This window comes from Pangasianodon hypophthalmus, chromosome 15, assembly GCF_027358585.1.
Source record: "Pangasianodon hypophthalmus isolate fPanHyp1 chromosome 15, fPanHyp1.pri, whole genome shotgun sequence".
Taxonomy (NCBI): domain Eukaryota; kingdom Metazoa; phylum Chordata; class Actinopteri; order Siluriformes; family Pangasiidae; genus Pangasianodon; species Pangasianodon hypophthalmus.
Window position 1 is genome coordinate 23,994,021 of NC_069724.1, and position 15,317 is coordinate 24,009,337.

Genomic DNA, 15,317 nt, shown 5'->3' on the forward strand with positions numbered 1-15,317 from the left:
ACCGTGTATGGAGTATGTACGCATTAAGTATACACTATGTATGGAGTATGTATGCACTAAGTATGGAGTATATACGCATTAAGTGTACACTATGAATGGAGTATGTATGCACCGTGTATGGAGTATGTACGCATTAAGTATACACTATGTATGGAGTATGTATGCACTAAATATGCAGTATGTATGCAGCAAGTGTACACTATGAATGGAGTATGTATGCAGTAAGTGTGGAGTATGTATGGTGTAAGTATGGATTATGGATGCATTATGTATGGAATAAGTATGCAGTGTGTTTGCAGTGTGTATGGAGTATGCAATATGTATGCACTATGTATGGAGTATCTATGTAGTAAGTACGGTGTAAGTATGCATTATGTATGCAGTAAGTATGCAGCGTGTATGCAGTATGTATGAGTGTGTATTATGATTAGTATGTTGCTAAGCTGATGTATTTCCTGTTTCTCGGCAGGACATGTTGCTGATTCGCTGCAGTCCAGACTGGATCTCACAGAACCATGTCCTGGCATCATGCCGCACCGTGCTCCGTTCTCAGGGAATCCGGGGTTTGAGTCGAGCTCCCTGCATGGCCGTCTTCCTCGAGCGCCTCCCGCTTCTGCTGCAGGAGCAGTACAACTACGAGAGGGTAAGAAAACGACAAAAACAAAAAGGGGACAAAAGTGAAAGAAGCTTTAAAGCTCATGATTTAAACAGCTGTATGTCGTTTTGTAGTTTTGTTTTTAGTGTGATGCCATAAACTTCATTTCGGCTTTCCTGATTTATAATTTTTATTAGTAATATATATTTTTTAATGTTAGGAATGTTTTTCTACTCTCAACCTGATTGATCAGTGTCATGATCAGAGTCTCCAGAACAACTGTGGCAGATTCTCCAAGATGCTTAGAAAAACGTAATAGTGAATATTCTCTGATCGTTATATGAAGAGAACAGTTCTAACTGACACTACTGAGGGAAAAGAGCTGTCACGTCAAATACTGTCTTTAAGTCTATTATTGGTTTAAACATTTAATTTCTTAATTTCTGAAGGTATGTTTGTTTTACATGTGCGTAAGACATTTGCACAGTACTGCACATTTTAATTAAATACTGCTGTAAAGTTAAACTCCTCGAGTTAATACATTGGGTATCAAATGTTTTTTTTTTTTAGGATGTTGTGGTTTAAGTGTTAATTTGGAAAAAACTAATAATCACAGAAAAAGTGTAAATGAGTGCTGAAGCTCTGAATTCAAACCGTGAAGCCAAGAAAACGAGAATCATTGCCATCACACTCTGAAATTCATATCCAGCTCCTGATTTGTGATGATGGAACTGGCACGGATTGCGAAATGGCTGCGTGTTGAGAAACAGCTGATTTGTGTTTCCTCTCAGAGTCACGTGATGGCTGGAGATCAGCTGGTCCACAGCAGTTTCCTGCAGAGCTTGGCCTCTCTGGCTGTGGGTCTGAACCTGGAGCAGCTGCTGAGCCGTGAGCCCGTTCCTCCCCACCACGACCCCGCCGTCTCCTCCACGCACTCCGAGTGGAGCTGGCTCTCCACCTTCTCCACCACAGTGAAGAGCGCAGAGGCCTTCGTCCGCTCCACCTCCTTCCCCGAGGAGTTCACCGTGCCCGAGTTTCAGCAGAACGGAGACACGGCCACTTCCAGAGCCCTGGTGAGAGAATCATACTGAAAGAAGAGAAGAGAGTAAAGCATAAACTCCTCTGTCCTGAAGATGTCGGAAAACTTACAGTTACCTAGGACACTGGAGACTCCTTCCATAAATGTTCAATAAATGTCTCCTTACAGAAAACTTGAAAACCATTTCAATGATTTTTTTAAAATCTGTTTATGTAGAGCGTACCTTGCACAAGTCCCTGGGAAAGAGCTGTTACTATAGAAACGATAACGTACGAGTGAGAAGTGTGTCAGTACGTTTTTGTGTTTCGCTCTGCGGGCTCCTGTGACCCGGTCCGGTGTTTTTGATTTGCAGGATAACAGTAAGTGGAGCTTTATGATGGATGAGCAGCTCATGTCGTGGGCCACCAGCAGACCTGAGGTAAGTGTGTGTGTGTGTGTGTGTGTGTGTGTGTGTGTGTGTGTGTGTGTGTGTGTGTGCATTTTGTTTCATTCATCACTGTCAGCGTGAGCTCCAGGAAGCGTGTGCTCAGTCAAGGCCAGCTCTGTAGCAGCTCTCCATCACTTAACACTCACGTGTTCCTGTTGAGCAAAAAAAAACCTAAACCTTGAGGGCGCCCTGGTTTATCTCAAAATTCCTCGTCCTGTATTTTCGTGAATAAAAACTGCACATCGAGTGCAACGAGCCAAACTGTGACCACTTCTTTAACAGCCCTCGATTCTGGAAGTTTCTCATCATTCATCACCTCCGTAGACATTTTAAAAATATTCTTACATCAAGAGTTTGAAGCTTTGAAAATCCCGATTGCAAAAAAAAATTGATTTTCTTCTGCGCCGTTTGTGACGTCAGAAGAAACACCCGCATCGTTTTATTTCTCCACCTACTAAAGTACTGTAAAAGTTCAAGATCAAAATAAAAAAACAAACTGTTTTTGAATTGCTTTTATTAGGTTTATTCATTTTACTAGAACATACGGGGTACTGAAGGTTTATAGAGCACAGATAACATCCGTATGTGTTAGTTATTTTAGTCATCTTCTGTTTTCTTTTCTTATTGCCAATGATATTTATAAAGCCCCTTTCCTCCTCTTTTCTTATTATAATAATAATAATAATAACAATAATAATAAATAATAAATAATTCTGCATTCATACTTGATTGTTATGGGGGAAAAAGGAAGAATCTGAACAAAAAATAAAAAATGACGAATTAAAATATAAAAGTTAAACATAGATGTAAAAAAAAATACAATATAAAAAAATAAAAATAAATATTTTTTTAATATAAATAAGTTAAATAAATTGGTAAATAAAGAAGGAGAGAAAAGAAAACAAAGATTATTATGCATGTATGCATGTGCACATCAACAGATCAAACACAATTTGACACCAAAACAAGAATATAGTTTTTATTTTTTTAATTCAAAGACTAAAAAAAAAAAAAAGTAATGAATGCTTCCTAAATGCGTAGGACGCAGGGGGTAGTGAGAGTGAGAGTACTTTAAAGACTACACTATAACAATGATAGCATCATATATGATGAATACCGTGTGTGTGTGTGTGTGTGTGTGTGTGTGTGTGTGTGTGTGTGTGTGTGTGTTTATGCAGGACTGGCAGCAGGGTGGGAAGAGTGAGGTGTATCTGTGGGGTAATGGACGACACGGGCAGCTCGCGGAAGCTGGAACCAACGTTTCTGTGCCCACGCTTGCCCCCTCCCTCTCTCAGACACAGCAGGTATGACACACACACACACACACACACACGTCCTGATAACACAGACAGAGATGGAGACAGAGAGAGGGAGACAGGAAGAGAGACAGACAGATGGATAGAGAAAAGGGGCTTTTTGGTGTTTATTCTGAAAATCCTTGTATAGCACAAAACTAAACCCTTCCTTGTACAATTTCTGTAGCACTTTTGTGTGTACATTCTGCTGAAAGTGTTGTGTGTGTGTGTGTGTGTGTGTGTGTGTGTGTGTGTGTGTGTGTGTGTGTGTGTGTGTGTGTTAGGTGGTGTGTGGACAGAACTGCACGTTCCTGGTCCAGTCGAGTGGCGCTGTGTTGGCGGTAGGAGAGGGCAGCTATGGCCGACTGGGGCAGGGCAACTCGGACGACCTGTACACACCTACACTCATCTCTGCACTACAGGGTAACACACACACACACACACACCTCCTACACATAACTACAGACCTGCCAGCCTGCACTCCGTTTGTGCAGCAGCTCCACATTTTTATATCGGAGAACACTGCTATGAGTTATCACACAGAAATACACCAGAAGAGTCTTCTCCATTAAAAACACCAGATGAGCCAATCAGCATCTGACTCATGACTCATGTGATCATCCACACGTTCCTCCAGGTTATGTAGTCACGCAGCTGGTGACGTCGTACGGTTCGGACGGCCATTCCCTGGCTCTGACCGAGACGGGCGAGGTGTTCAGCTGGGGCGACGGGGACTACGGGAAACTGGGACACGGCAACACCGAGCGTCAGAGACGACCCAAACAGATCGAGTCTCTGCAGGGGGAGGAGGTGGTGCAGGTGAGAGCGTATACATCGCTTACCTGCTGCACAGGTGTGTTAACGTGCAGGGGAATGACGTTCATCCGTAATGTATTTTAAATAACTCTTTCGTTCACAGAAATATAAAAAGAACCTTCTATTAAATTAAATGGACACCTATATTTTTTAAATTTTTTTATTAAAGCTAAATAATTAAAACCTTTTCATTTTAAACTATTCTCACCTGTTGCACGCACTCTTCCACCGTGCGTGTCACGTGTTGTGTAGCTGGCGTGCGGTTTCAAACACTCCGCCGTGGTCACGGCAGACGGGAAGCTCTTCACATTCGGCAGCGGAGATTCAGGGCGCCTGGGTCAAAGGTCAACCTCCAACAAGTTGGTGCCGGAGAGGGTCACGGCACTCGAAGGCCACCACATCGGACAGGCGAGTAGCCGTGGTGACTCAGTGGCTAAAGCTACGAGCATATGATCAGGAGAATATAACTAATTATTCCACAGCACAGGTTTATATTAATGCTCTCGTTCTAATACATTGTAGTTTCCATAGTAACAGCTCATTTACAGGGTGTTTGATATTCATGGAAGGACTCTCCAGAAGTGAAGGAAGAGTTTACGCTTTGTAAATGGTAGATCATGCATGCTCATGTAACCAAACTGGGAGCTTATAAAACATCCTCCGAAATGCAGTGTTAAGTTCCATGTTTTGCGCATATTATTGTGTTCATACAGACTTCCAGTGAGAAGTTTATTTCCTGTGTTTGTGCTCAGGTGTCGTGCGGTATCAATCACACTCTGGCTCTGTCGTCAGACGGGATGACTCTCTGGGCTTTCGGTGACGGGGATTATGGGAAACTCGGTACAGGACCCTGTACGGTCAAGTGCTATCCCCAGGTACTGTTTCTAATCTTATTTAACGTCCCCGCTTATTAGTCTAACATAATAACTATAATAAACTGGCCGGTTATTAAGTCTGTGTTGCACGGTTCCAGGTTCAGGATGATTTATTGCATGCTAATTATCTGTTTCTTGCACATTAAACACAAGCAGAGGATTTTACACTTCAGTCTACTACACCAGCTGTAATAAGCGCTCGAGTCTAATGTTGTGATCGATTGATTCGTCCGTCTCGTATGTGTTGTTTCGGCAGAAAGTGGAGACGTTGTGTAATAAAGGAATCAAGAAGGTCGGGTGTGGAACTCACTTTTCAGTGGTGCTGGCCAGCGATGGACACGTGTACACGTTCGGTCAAGGTATTTTACAAAAAAAAAAAAATTTAAAAAAGGGAAGCGACGCAAATAACAGGTGCCGGCTGCGATCATAGGGGTCCAAGCACTGTTTCAGAAAGTACTGTTTTCTGTAACGTTATCGTTTCTACAGTAACTGCTTATTCACAGGGACTTGAATACAACGACGGCCGGTCCACATAAAAGGATGTGCTTGGGTCTGTGTGTGTGTGTGTGTGTGTGTGTGTGTGTGTGGTTTCAGAGCGTCTGATCGGGCTTCCCGACTCCATGCTGAAGAACCACAACCGGCCTCAGGTAGTTCCCGCTCTGGAGGGTGTGTTCATCGAGGACATCGCTGTGGGATGCGAACACATCCTTGCTCTCTCCAACACCGGGGATGTGTATGCCTGGGGGTGCAACTGTGAGGCTCAGGTATACACACACACACACACACACACACACACACACACACACACACACCCCTTTATAAATGTCACACAGACACTGAGACAGAAAGATGAGTAGACAGACACACATGTATCCATACAAATTACAAATTAAAAGAAAAACCAACATGCAGTGTGAGCTGAATAAATAAACACCCCCACAGCATAACAGAGAGAGTGTGTGTGTGTGTGCGTGTGTGTGTGCGTGTGCGTGTGCGTGTGCGTGTGCGTGTGCGTGTGTGTGTGCGTGCGTAGTTGGGTCTCGGTCACTCGAGTCCAGTGAAGGAGCCCACTCTGGTCACAGCCCTGAAGGGCAAAAACATCAAACAGATCTCAGCTGGTCGATGCCACAGCGCTGCATGGACAACGCCTCCCTCTTCATCAAGGGGCTCAGGTATATACACACACACACACACACACACACACTTCTGCAATCCAGCACTGATTACAATCAAAATAACAATCATATATGTGAGTTTCTGCATTATCCTACTTGTTACATGTGCTTTTTCATTAGCGGTGTAATTACTGTAGCTGCCAAAGGAAGGTTATGGTAAGGTGCACTAGTGCTAGCACGGCGCTAACATTATCCTTTAAAGCATTAACATAGTGTCAGGACATAAAATCTCCACATCTAATGAATTATAAGGTTTTAGCATTAAACACTGCTATAATGACTTATTAGTACAAATGTTTAGTCTACAACCCACTATACGATTTATACACATCACTAAAAAATGTAAAATGTATTTAAGTTTGATTTGTTCGATTCTCGGCTATGTTCTAGCTTCATTCTCAGATTAGATTAGCAAAGCTATACTAGCTACGTAAACTCACCCGACGCACCGACGACCTCTGCTACTTCCTTCAGAGCTTTGTTTTTCTTCGTAATGTTTCTGTTCAAGTTTTACAAGAGAGGAAAGATGAACATCATAAAGGTTATACGTTTTTCTTCCATTTTCTCTGCGTCAAACGGTACATGGGAAATGACTGCAGGTAGGAACTAGAGTTGTGAGTGGGGAGGTGAAGAAACGTCGGACCACACGCGTGACGCGATCGGTCTGAAGAATCGATTGTATGGATTTGTCGCTTTGGCGTGTCGTACCTAATTTGCATACAGTCTTAATTCAAAAGTCGCCTGTTGCAGAAATCTTGGCTCTGCGTCGTGCAAGTATGTAGAAAATGAACGCTCACCTGTCGCATTTTTGCTCGTTATCGTGATTGTAGGGTTACACATAATACACATATTATCGTTCTTCCACTCTCACACACTCTCACACACTCTCACACACTCTCACACACTCTCACACACTCTCGTGTGTGCAGGCTCAGCAGGACTACAGCTCGGTTTGCCTCAGAGCGTTCCTCCACAGTACAACACCCTGAAGGACTGCACTCCCAAAGAGCTCAGCGCTCGCCTACGAGTCCTCTACCACTTCTCTGACCTCATGTACAAGTCCTGGAGACTGCTCAACCTGGACACTCGCAATCAGGTGCGTCTCTCACACACACACACACACACACACACACACCACAGATAGAATAGACTGAAGAGATCAAGCATCATGAGCTTATACAGTAGATAAGAAAAGACGATGTAGGAAATGTAGCTCTAGCTGAACACAACAATAACAAAGTCCATTTTTTAGAGTTTACATATTCTAAAGATTAGAGCTGGGTGATATGACAAAAATATACCACAATATTCAAGAACATTTCCATGACGCACGATATTTAGGTTTGCAAACAAACTGCCAGATAAATAATAATTCTCTTTCAGAAAAGAGTTGATAAGTTTACTTAAGGTCTACAAAATAAACTATTCAACACAAACATATGTAAAAAGAAATACAGTTTTAAATATTCAGTTTGTAAGTAATTTATTTAAAAAATTATGAAGGGATATCTATACTGTGACGTAATTTATCATGATATCAATATTAGATCATGATATCACCCAGCTCTAAAGGATACTTTTGTACTCGGTTTTTAAAGAATTTGTTTTTAAAATATCCAGCCTCTGGAGTTTTATTTATTTTATGGAATGTTTTCTTGTTATTACTATTCAGCTTGATTTTACATTTCTTTTATTCGTGATTCCTGCCATTTTTCTAAAATTCTTTGTTTGGCTAAATCCCTAATTATTTTGTAGCACGACGACGCTGCACACTTTACCTCGTGCACTGGATACACAGTAGAAAGCCTTGTTGTTCTCGGTGTTTTCAGTAAGATGGAAAGTTAGCTCTTGTTAGTCGCCGTCGTTAGCATTTGCTCTCGTTAGTCGCCGCTCTTCGATATCTGTCGAATAAAGGATCAGTGTGTAACCCTGCTGCTCTCTGCGTCCAGGTCTCTTCCTCCCGCTACAGCTCGGGCACGACGGCCATAGTGCACGGGCACATCCGAGGCCTGCTGTCGCCCAAAGTGAACACGCTGCCGCTAGTGCGCTCCATCGGCCGCACCATGACCCAGGGCAAGACGTACGGGCCGCAGATCACCGTCAAGAGAATCTCCAGCAGGTGCACACACTCGCTCCAGTTATCAAACACCAACACACAGTTTTATTCACTTCCGATGAAGCTTATTGTTCCATAATATATTAAGACCGAGGTAAACATTTGCATTTCTTAGGAATTTCAAAATATTCATGTTCTTTTATTTCAGTTTAACCCCAATCACTGACTATAACTTCAAATGTGTGTGTTAGGTGTTTTAAAAGAAACTATTTTAAAGAAATAAATGATGATAACAGTTAAAAAACAAATGAAGCAAATATTGAATGACTAGCAACTTCCTCCTCGCTTTATTGTGAAGATTTCTTTTTTTCCCCCAATATTATTATTTTGAATAATAATTATGCTCTTTGTAAGGTTTTGATGAATGATAAAATAACAAGTCTTGAAATCAGAATTTTTCCGATTTATTTGGATTTTATGTATATACAAACTAATAGTTTGTAATGTGACATGTTCTCACTCTGTCCACAGGGGGCGCTCCAGTAAGCCCATTTTTGTGCAGATAGCGAAGCAGGTGGTGAACGTGAACCCGACGGAGCTGCGTCTGCCCTCCAGAGCCTGGAAGGTGAAGCTGGTTGGAGAAGGAGCCGATGATGCGGGCGGAGTGTTCGACGACACCGTCACTGAGATGTGCCAGGTTATTTTCAACATTACTCCTACTGCTGCACGACAGGGAGAACAGTGCATCATACCACAGAGTAACCCTAAACGGATAAAAAGTACATTGTGTTGTTTTTGAATAAAAATAAATTTGATCAGCAAGTTGCTGTAGTGTAAGAGGAATAAAACACTGCTGTTCTAGGAAAGTAATCAACTTCAGAGCGGTAACAGGAACGCTGCGCTTCAGCACACCACTCCACTGTTGATTATTTTACTACAACAGCACAACACAGTGTGTTTTACTCCTTACTTAGCTCTTTACTTTTACAGTAGTTATCTCTCTCTCTCTCTCTCTCTCTCTCTCTCTCTCTCAGGAGTTGCAGTCTGGAGTCGTGGACTTGCTCATTCGCACTCCCAACAGTACTGCAGATGTGGGCAGTAATACAGACAGGTAACTAACACACACACACACACACACACACACACACACACAGTTAGCTGAATTTACTACCTCAGATTTCATCAGCTTTCATAAAATCTTTACCATATTTCTTGTTCAGGAATACATTATGTAAAAGTTTTAAAACTTTATATGAAATTTATCGGATAATAATTATTAACTTACCGTACACATGTAGTTATCTGTAGCTGGTGCGCCTGTGATTTGGCCCTTTTCCTTTTTTGTACGCCTGTGATTGGCCTTGGGCCATTTCCTTTTTCCTGATTTTGTGCGTTTGTGATTGCCCCACATTGTTTCCACACATTTATGATTGTCTGTTTTTTTAGCGGACCTATGATTGCCCGTGATGCTCTGATAATGAGTGAGTGTTTGTGTGTGTGTGTGTGTGTCAGGTTCCTCTTGAACCCAGCAGCCGTCTCTGATGAGCACATGCTGCAGTTCCGCTTCCTGGGCATCCTGATGGCCGTTGCTGTTCGCACGAAGAAGCCGCTGGACCTGCACCTGGCGCCGTGGGTGTGGAAACAGCTGTGCTCCATCCCTCTGGGCGGAGCCGACCTGGAGGAAGTGGACCTCCTCACACACCGCTCGCTTCAGGACATCCTGAACCCTGACCACAGCAGCATCAACGAGGACAACTTCACTGTGGTGAGACACTGGATGGGACTTTAGTGACGGCATTGAAAGTAGCAGTGGAGAGTCTCAAACCGGAAACTTGCACCATTTTCTGCTAGAAATACGTACAGAATGCCCCGACACTCCACGCAGCGCTCACGACTCGCATGTAAAACACATTCCTACACACTTTTTCTAGCACTTCACTTCAAGAATTGTGTTCCTGCCTGGGAAATGGAAATGCTGCTGTCAATCATTGTGATATGACACGCCCACACACCTTTTGAACAAGAAGACAAGAGGACTTTTTGTAGCTTTTAGCTGGAATTAAATCATACTTAATGATATATATTTCATTCCCACGTATTTCATTTTACTTCATTATTAATGCATCCGAGTTGAAATTCTCAGCCATGTAAAATATTTCTCTGTCAGAGAGCACTCACATACAGGAATGACTTTAAAGGTAATAGTGGCTTTCCTCTCTGTAGATGATTCCTCTGGACTCGTTTGTGGCCCACAGTGCGGACGGGAAGCTGGTGCCGGTGGTTCCCGGGGGTCACAACCTCCCGCTAACCTTCTCCAACAGGGCGGAGTACGTGGAGCGAGCGCTGGAGTATCGACTACACGAAATGGACAGACAGGTAAGGATTACATAACGCAGGAGAATAACGAACAGCTTGGCACAGTGCGACTCGGTCCACTTTCCTGCCACACACCGAGTTAACACACAGCAGGTAATAAACACTGCATGAACTGAGTCGGATGAAATTATGGGAAGATGCAGTGTGTTAAATATATACACTGCAGAACTACTGTGCATTTTGGAAATATCTCAACGCAAGCAATAAATCTAATATTCACTCGTGTGTGTATCTGTAATGCTGATTGTTGTGTGTGTGTTTATGATGTGTGTGTGTGTGTGTGTGTTTTAGGTTGCAGCGGTAAGGGAGGGCATGTCCTCCATCATCCCGGTGCCGTTACTCTCTCTGCTCACCGCGCGTCAGTTGGAGCAGCTCGTCTGCGGCCTGCCCGAGGTCTCTGTAGAGATGCTCAAGAAGGTGGTGCGCTACCGTGACATCACTGCCAACCACCAGCTGATTGGCTGGCTCTGGCAAAGCCTGGAGGAGTTCACCAATGAGGAGAGAGTGCTGTTCCTGCGCTTCGTGTCCGGACGCTCCAGGCTGCCGTCCAACCCGGCCGACATCATGCAAAAGTTTCAGATCATCAAAGTGGACCGGGTGAGGGAGCTTGTTTGTTTGTTTACCAACATCCAGAAGATTTGACTCTAAAGATGTAGATTAAGCCTAAGTGGGGATTAGTAAAGGGTTGGGAGAAATGTCATTAGGATTTAACCTTCTACAACAGGACAAGATTTAGTTTAGTAATGTTGCCCGGATTTACATTAAGCCTAGTTGGGGATTAGTCAAGTTTTCTGCACTCTCATTAATCCTAGTTGGGGATTGGTACTTTTTCCTGCATGTGATTTACTAAACCCCAACTAGATTTAGAGTTTTCTGAAGTTATGGTAACTCTAGCTGGACAGTAGTCAAGTTTTGTGAATTCGCACTATGATGAGTTGGGGATTAGTAGGGTTTTGTGCCCTTAAATTACTAATGCCCAACTAGGTTAAGTGTTTTCTGGACTTGTGTTAAGCCTTGTTAGGGATTAGTCATTTTCTGGACAATAAAGTTAGTTACATATTACTAGCTTTCCTGCACTTGGATTAATCTTAGTTTGTGGTTAGTATGGTTTTCTGAACTAAGAATAAGAATAAGTAAGTATGAATTTTTGTCCAAATTGGAGAATTTTTTTTTCTGGATGAATATAAAGCATAGTTGGGGATTGGTAGGCTTTTCTGGACTTACATTAAACCTAGTTGGAGATTAGTACAGTTTCTGTACTGACCTTAAGCCTTCTTGGGGATTAGTAGATATTGCTGGATTCACATCAAGCCCAATTAGTGCTAACTAGTCTTCTGAACTTGTATTCCTAAGCCCCAACTAGGTTTAGGGTTTTTCTAAAGTTAAGTCTATTTGGGGATTAGTGGAGTTTTCCAGATTCAGCTTAAGCCTAGATGGGGATGGGTAAAGTTTTCTGTACTTGTATTAGGACTAGTTAGGGATTAGTAGAGTTTTGTGGACTCGCACTAAACCTAGTTTGGGGATAAGTAGAGTTTATAGGACTTACAGTATACTCAGTTGGGTGAGGTTTATGGATTGGTTTGGGTTAATGGACTCACAATAAACATATTTGGGGATTAGTAGGTTACCTATCCTTGGATTAATCTTAGTTTGTAGTTACAATGTGTGTGTTTTTTTTTTAATTAGATTAAGCATATTTGGGAGGATTGGAAGAATATTCTGGACTTACATTAAGCCTAGCTATGGATTAGTACAGTTTCCTATACTCATAGTAAGCCTAGTTGGGGATTGGTAGGATATTTCTGGATTCACATTGTGCCTAATTAGGGATTAGTAGTTTTCGAGACTTACTTTAAGACTAGTTTGGGATTACTAGAGTTTTTTGGACCCATATTTAACCTAGTTAGGGATTAGTAGAGATTAGCATGTGGATTAAGCCGACTTGGGGATAAGCAGGTTTTTCTTGCCACAGATTAAGCATCATTGGGGGTTAACTAGGATCGTCTCGACTTGGATTTATACTAGTTAGAGGGTCTTTTTTTTTTTTTTAAATCTAAAAGGCTCTTGGTTTATTTTCCCCACACAGCCCTTGAACGGTCTCCCCACGGCCCAGACGTGTTTCTTCCAGCTGCGTCTCCCTCCCTACACCAGCCAGGCCGTGCTCGCCGAGCGTCTACGCTACTCCATCCACAACTGCCCCTCCATAGACATGGACAACTACATGCTGTCCCGCAACACGGAAGTGGCGGACGGCTCCGACACCGAATACTGACGCAACACTCATCATGGACTCTGTTACATATGGGGAAAAAGAAAAGCACTAAACAAGCTCAGTCTGGTCTGTGCTTTTTTTTTTTTTTTTTTTTTTTTTTAAATAATTCCTCTGGTCAATGTTCTTCCTTACTGGTGCAATACAGAAATCTCTAACTCCAGTGGTGCAGGCCGAGAGTGCCGAAGTGACCCGTGACTTATTTCTGGGTACAGAAGTGTTGGAACTTCTCTTTAAACTTAAAGGTGCAGTTTGTAAAGTTTAAACGTGTATCTAGCCCGCATCATTTTAAAGACATCCCGAGAGTCACAATATTGACATGCAGTGGATATGGATCTTTTTGTTATTCAAGATTGTTTTATCTGTTTGCATTTTTCAATCCCAGAAATTAGCTCCGCCCCCAGCTTGAAAGCGTCCTTAAAAAGGAAAAAAAACGAGACATAATTTTAGCTGAAATAACGTGAAACGCATGTCCATTTTAACTGCAGTTGCATTTCGTCTTTCAGGAAGCTGAGGGCTCTCAAAATTACAAACTGCTTCTTTAAAAATAAAAGAAAAACAAAAATAACAGTACAAAATATTTGCCACTGAAAGCATTAAAACGCTAGCAATGGTTTTAAACGACCCGAACTGGGAAAACACTAACGAGGCATCGGGCAGCTTCTTCATCCCGGTTTATAAGTTTATTACATATTTATTGATAACGTGCTGTACGTCACTGAGACTCCGACTCTAACGCTCCTCAATTCACTTTATCTTGAATGTAATACTTGCAAAATGCCATGCACATTATGCACTCAGATTTTTATTTGCCAAATAGTGTACTGCGACTCCATTAGATAGCCCTGGATGGAATTTAGGTTGTTTTATTTTTATTCGGTTTGTGAATACGTGTGGAAATCCATAGCGTGCTGTGAATGTTTTTTTTTTTTTCTCCTTCAGGAGGATGTGTGCATCAGCCACACATACAGCTCAGCTCTAGGTCCTAACCGCTATGGTGATTAGTAGAATGTGTTCGGACTGAGTTTAGAGGACGGAAATTCTCCTCTGCATCTCCACGGAGACTCCAGTTACTACTGTGTGTTGTGGTTTACACTAATGCTAATTTATTCGATTTGTTTTGTAAAGAGAGCGAGATGTTGGTTGTGCTCAGTGAGATGTTTGCACTTCAGACCTATATGCATTGTTCTTGAGTATATTAAAAAAAAAAAGAAGAAAAAAAAACACTGAATATTAAAATAATTTAGAGCTGCTCTATCACTAAGTCGTTCTTTTTTTGATACATGTTAAAAGAATTCTTTTATTTTTTCCGTAATACCCAACACCAGTGGTTCTCATAGTGCTGGGCGATTTTTTTTCGATTAATTTGAAATAATGTTTTAATGCAATTTTCAAAAGGTTCTAATCAAGATTGTATAAAAAATATAAGAACATAAAACATGTACACACACACACACACACACACACACACACACACACACACACACACACACACACCATGGTCTTTCTGAATACTCGATTCTGATTGGCTGGAAGGTGTGGTTCAAACCGCTGAATGTAGTTCCATCAGTTTAATCACTGTTCTAAATTAATGTGGTGCCTATAAACAACTGTCACCACCAGTTGCATATAGTAGTTAAACTCACAGCTTCATTATTAGTAGAAATGCAGCATAGATGCAGGTAATTCACACACACACACACACACACACACACACACACAATCTCTCGCTCTCTCAGCTTTAAGTTGTCAATGCTGGCAAGTGACCATGTTACAAGCGGGATAATCCATGGCTAGGTGTGCATTACACGAGTTTAATGCACTGTGCGGAGGTAACCACCCTCCACTTCGCACTGGGCGGTTCTTTGCCTCCACAACTGTAATGCACACCTAGCCATGCATTATCCCTTACGTATACAGTATATAAATGCATATTTAAATTTTTAATTAAAACATCCATAAATGCTATTTAAAAGTATAAACCAATACGAAAGAAAAATACAACCTTATTAACCTAATAAACGCCTCCTACAGCCTGCGCTACTCCCAAACACTGCACACCTTTTTTTTTTTTTTTTTTTTTTTTAAATCTAACAAACAAAAAACAAAAACGCTAAGATAAACAGGACTGAGCTCGTAGCAAAGAAAGGTGCAAATTTCACTTCAGAGATTAGAAAAGTTAGATGAACAAGTTTATGTAAAATATAATTCTGCATTACATCCTAAGCAGTAATTCCCCGGTCAGAATTACAGCATTTTTCGACCTCAGCACGTTTGACAGACGAAGTGGGGAAATGAACGAACCCATGTTCATATTTTGTTAGCAACAAGCCTAACTCGGCAGCTAACTCGGATGAGTGATGTATATTTTCTGTTCTTAAACAGCCAACTGTA

General features: G+C 41.9%; 1 protein-coding gene across 12 annotated transcripts in view; it reads left to right on the plus strand.

Annotated features, from left to right (window-relative positions):
- LOC113535724 (probable E3 ubiquitin-protein ligase HERC1) overlaps window positions 1–14,973 on the plus strand; it is a 66,953-nt gene extending 51,980 nt beyond the window's left edge. For all 12 annotated transcript variants that reach the window (XM_034311085.2, XM_034311086.2, XM_034311077.2 and 9 more), the window contains exons 62-80: window positions 470–643; window positions 1,387–1,668; window positions 1,987–2,052; window positions 3,240–3,365; window positions 3,641–3,779; window positions 3,994–4,175; window positions 4,425–4,580; window positions 4,925–5,047; window positions 5,304–5,406; window positions 5,642–5,811; window positions 6,081–6,219; window positions 7,152–7,318; window positions 8,172–8,341; window positions 8,810–8,975; window positions 9,313–9,389; window positions 9,791–10,043; window positions 10,502–10,654; window positions 10,946–11,251; window positions 12,741–14,973. In XM_034311085.2, coding sequence (XP_034166976.2) covers window positions 470–643; window positions 1,387–1,668; window positions 1,987–2,052; window positions 3,240–3,365; window positions 3,641–3,779; window positions 3,994–4,175; window positions 4,425–4,580; window positions 4,925–5,047; window positions 5,304–5,406; window positions 5,642–5,811; window positions 6,081–6,219; window positions 7,152–7,318; window positions 8,172–8,341; window positions 8,810–8,975; window positions 9,313–9,389; window positions 9,791–10,043; window positions 10,502–10,654; window positions 10,946–11,251; window positions 12,741–12,926 — 3,138 coding nt within the window. In that variant the 3' untranslated portion in view covers window positions 12,927–14,973. The remainder of the gene's footprint in view (window positions 1–469; window positions 644–1,386; window positions 1,669–1,986; window positions 2,053–3,239; window positions 3,366–3,640; window positions 3,780–3,993; window positions 4,176–4,424; window positions 4,581–4,924; window positions 5,048–5,303; window positions 5,407–5,641; window positions 5,812–6,080; window positions 6,220–7,151; window positions 7,319–8,171; window positions 8,342–8,809; window positions 8,976–9,312; window positions 9,390–9,790; window positions 10,044–10,501; window positions 10,655–10,945; window positions 11,252–12,740) is intronic.
- Window positions 14,974–15,317: the final 344 nt, after the last annotated feature.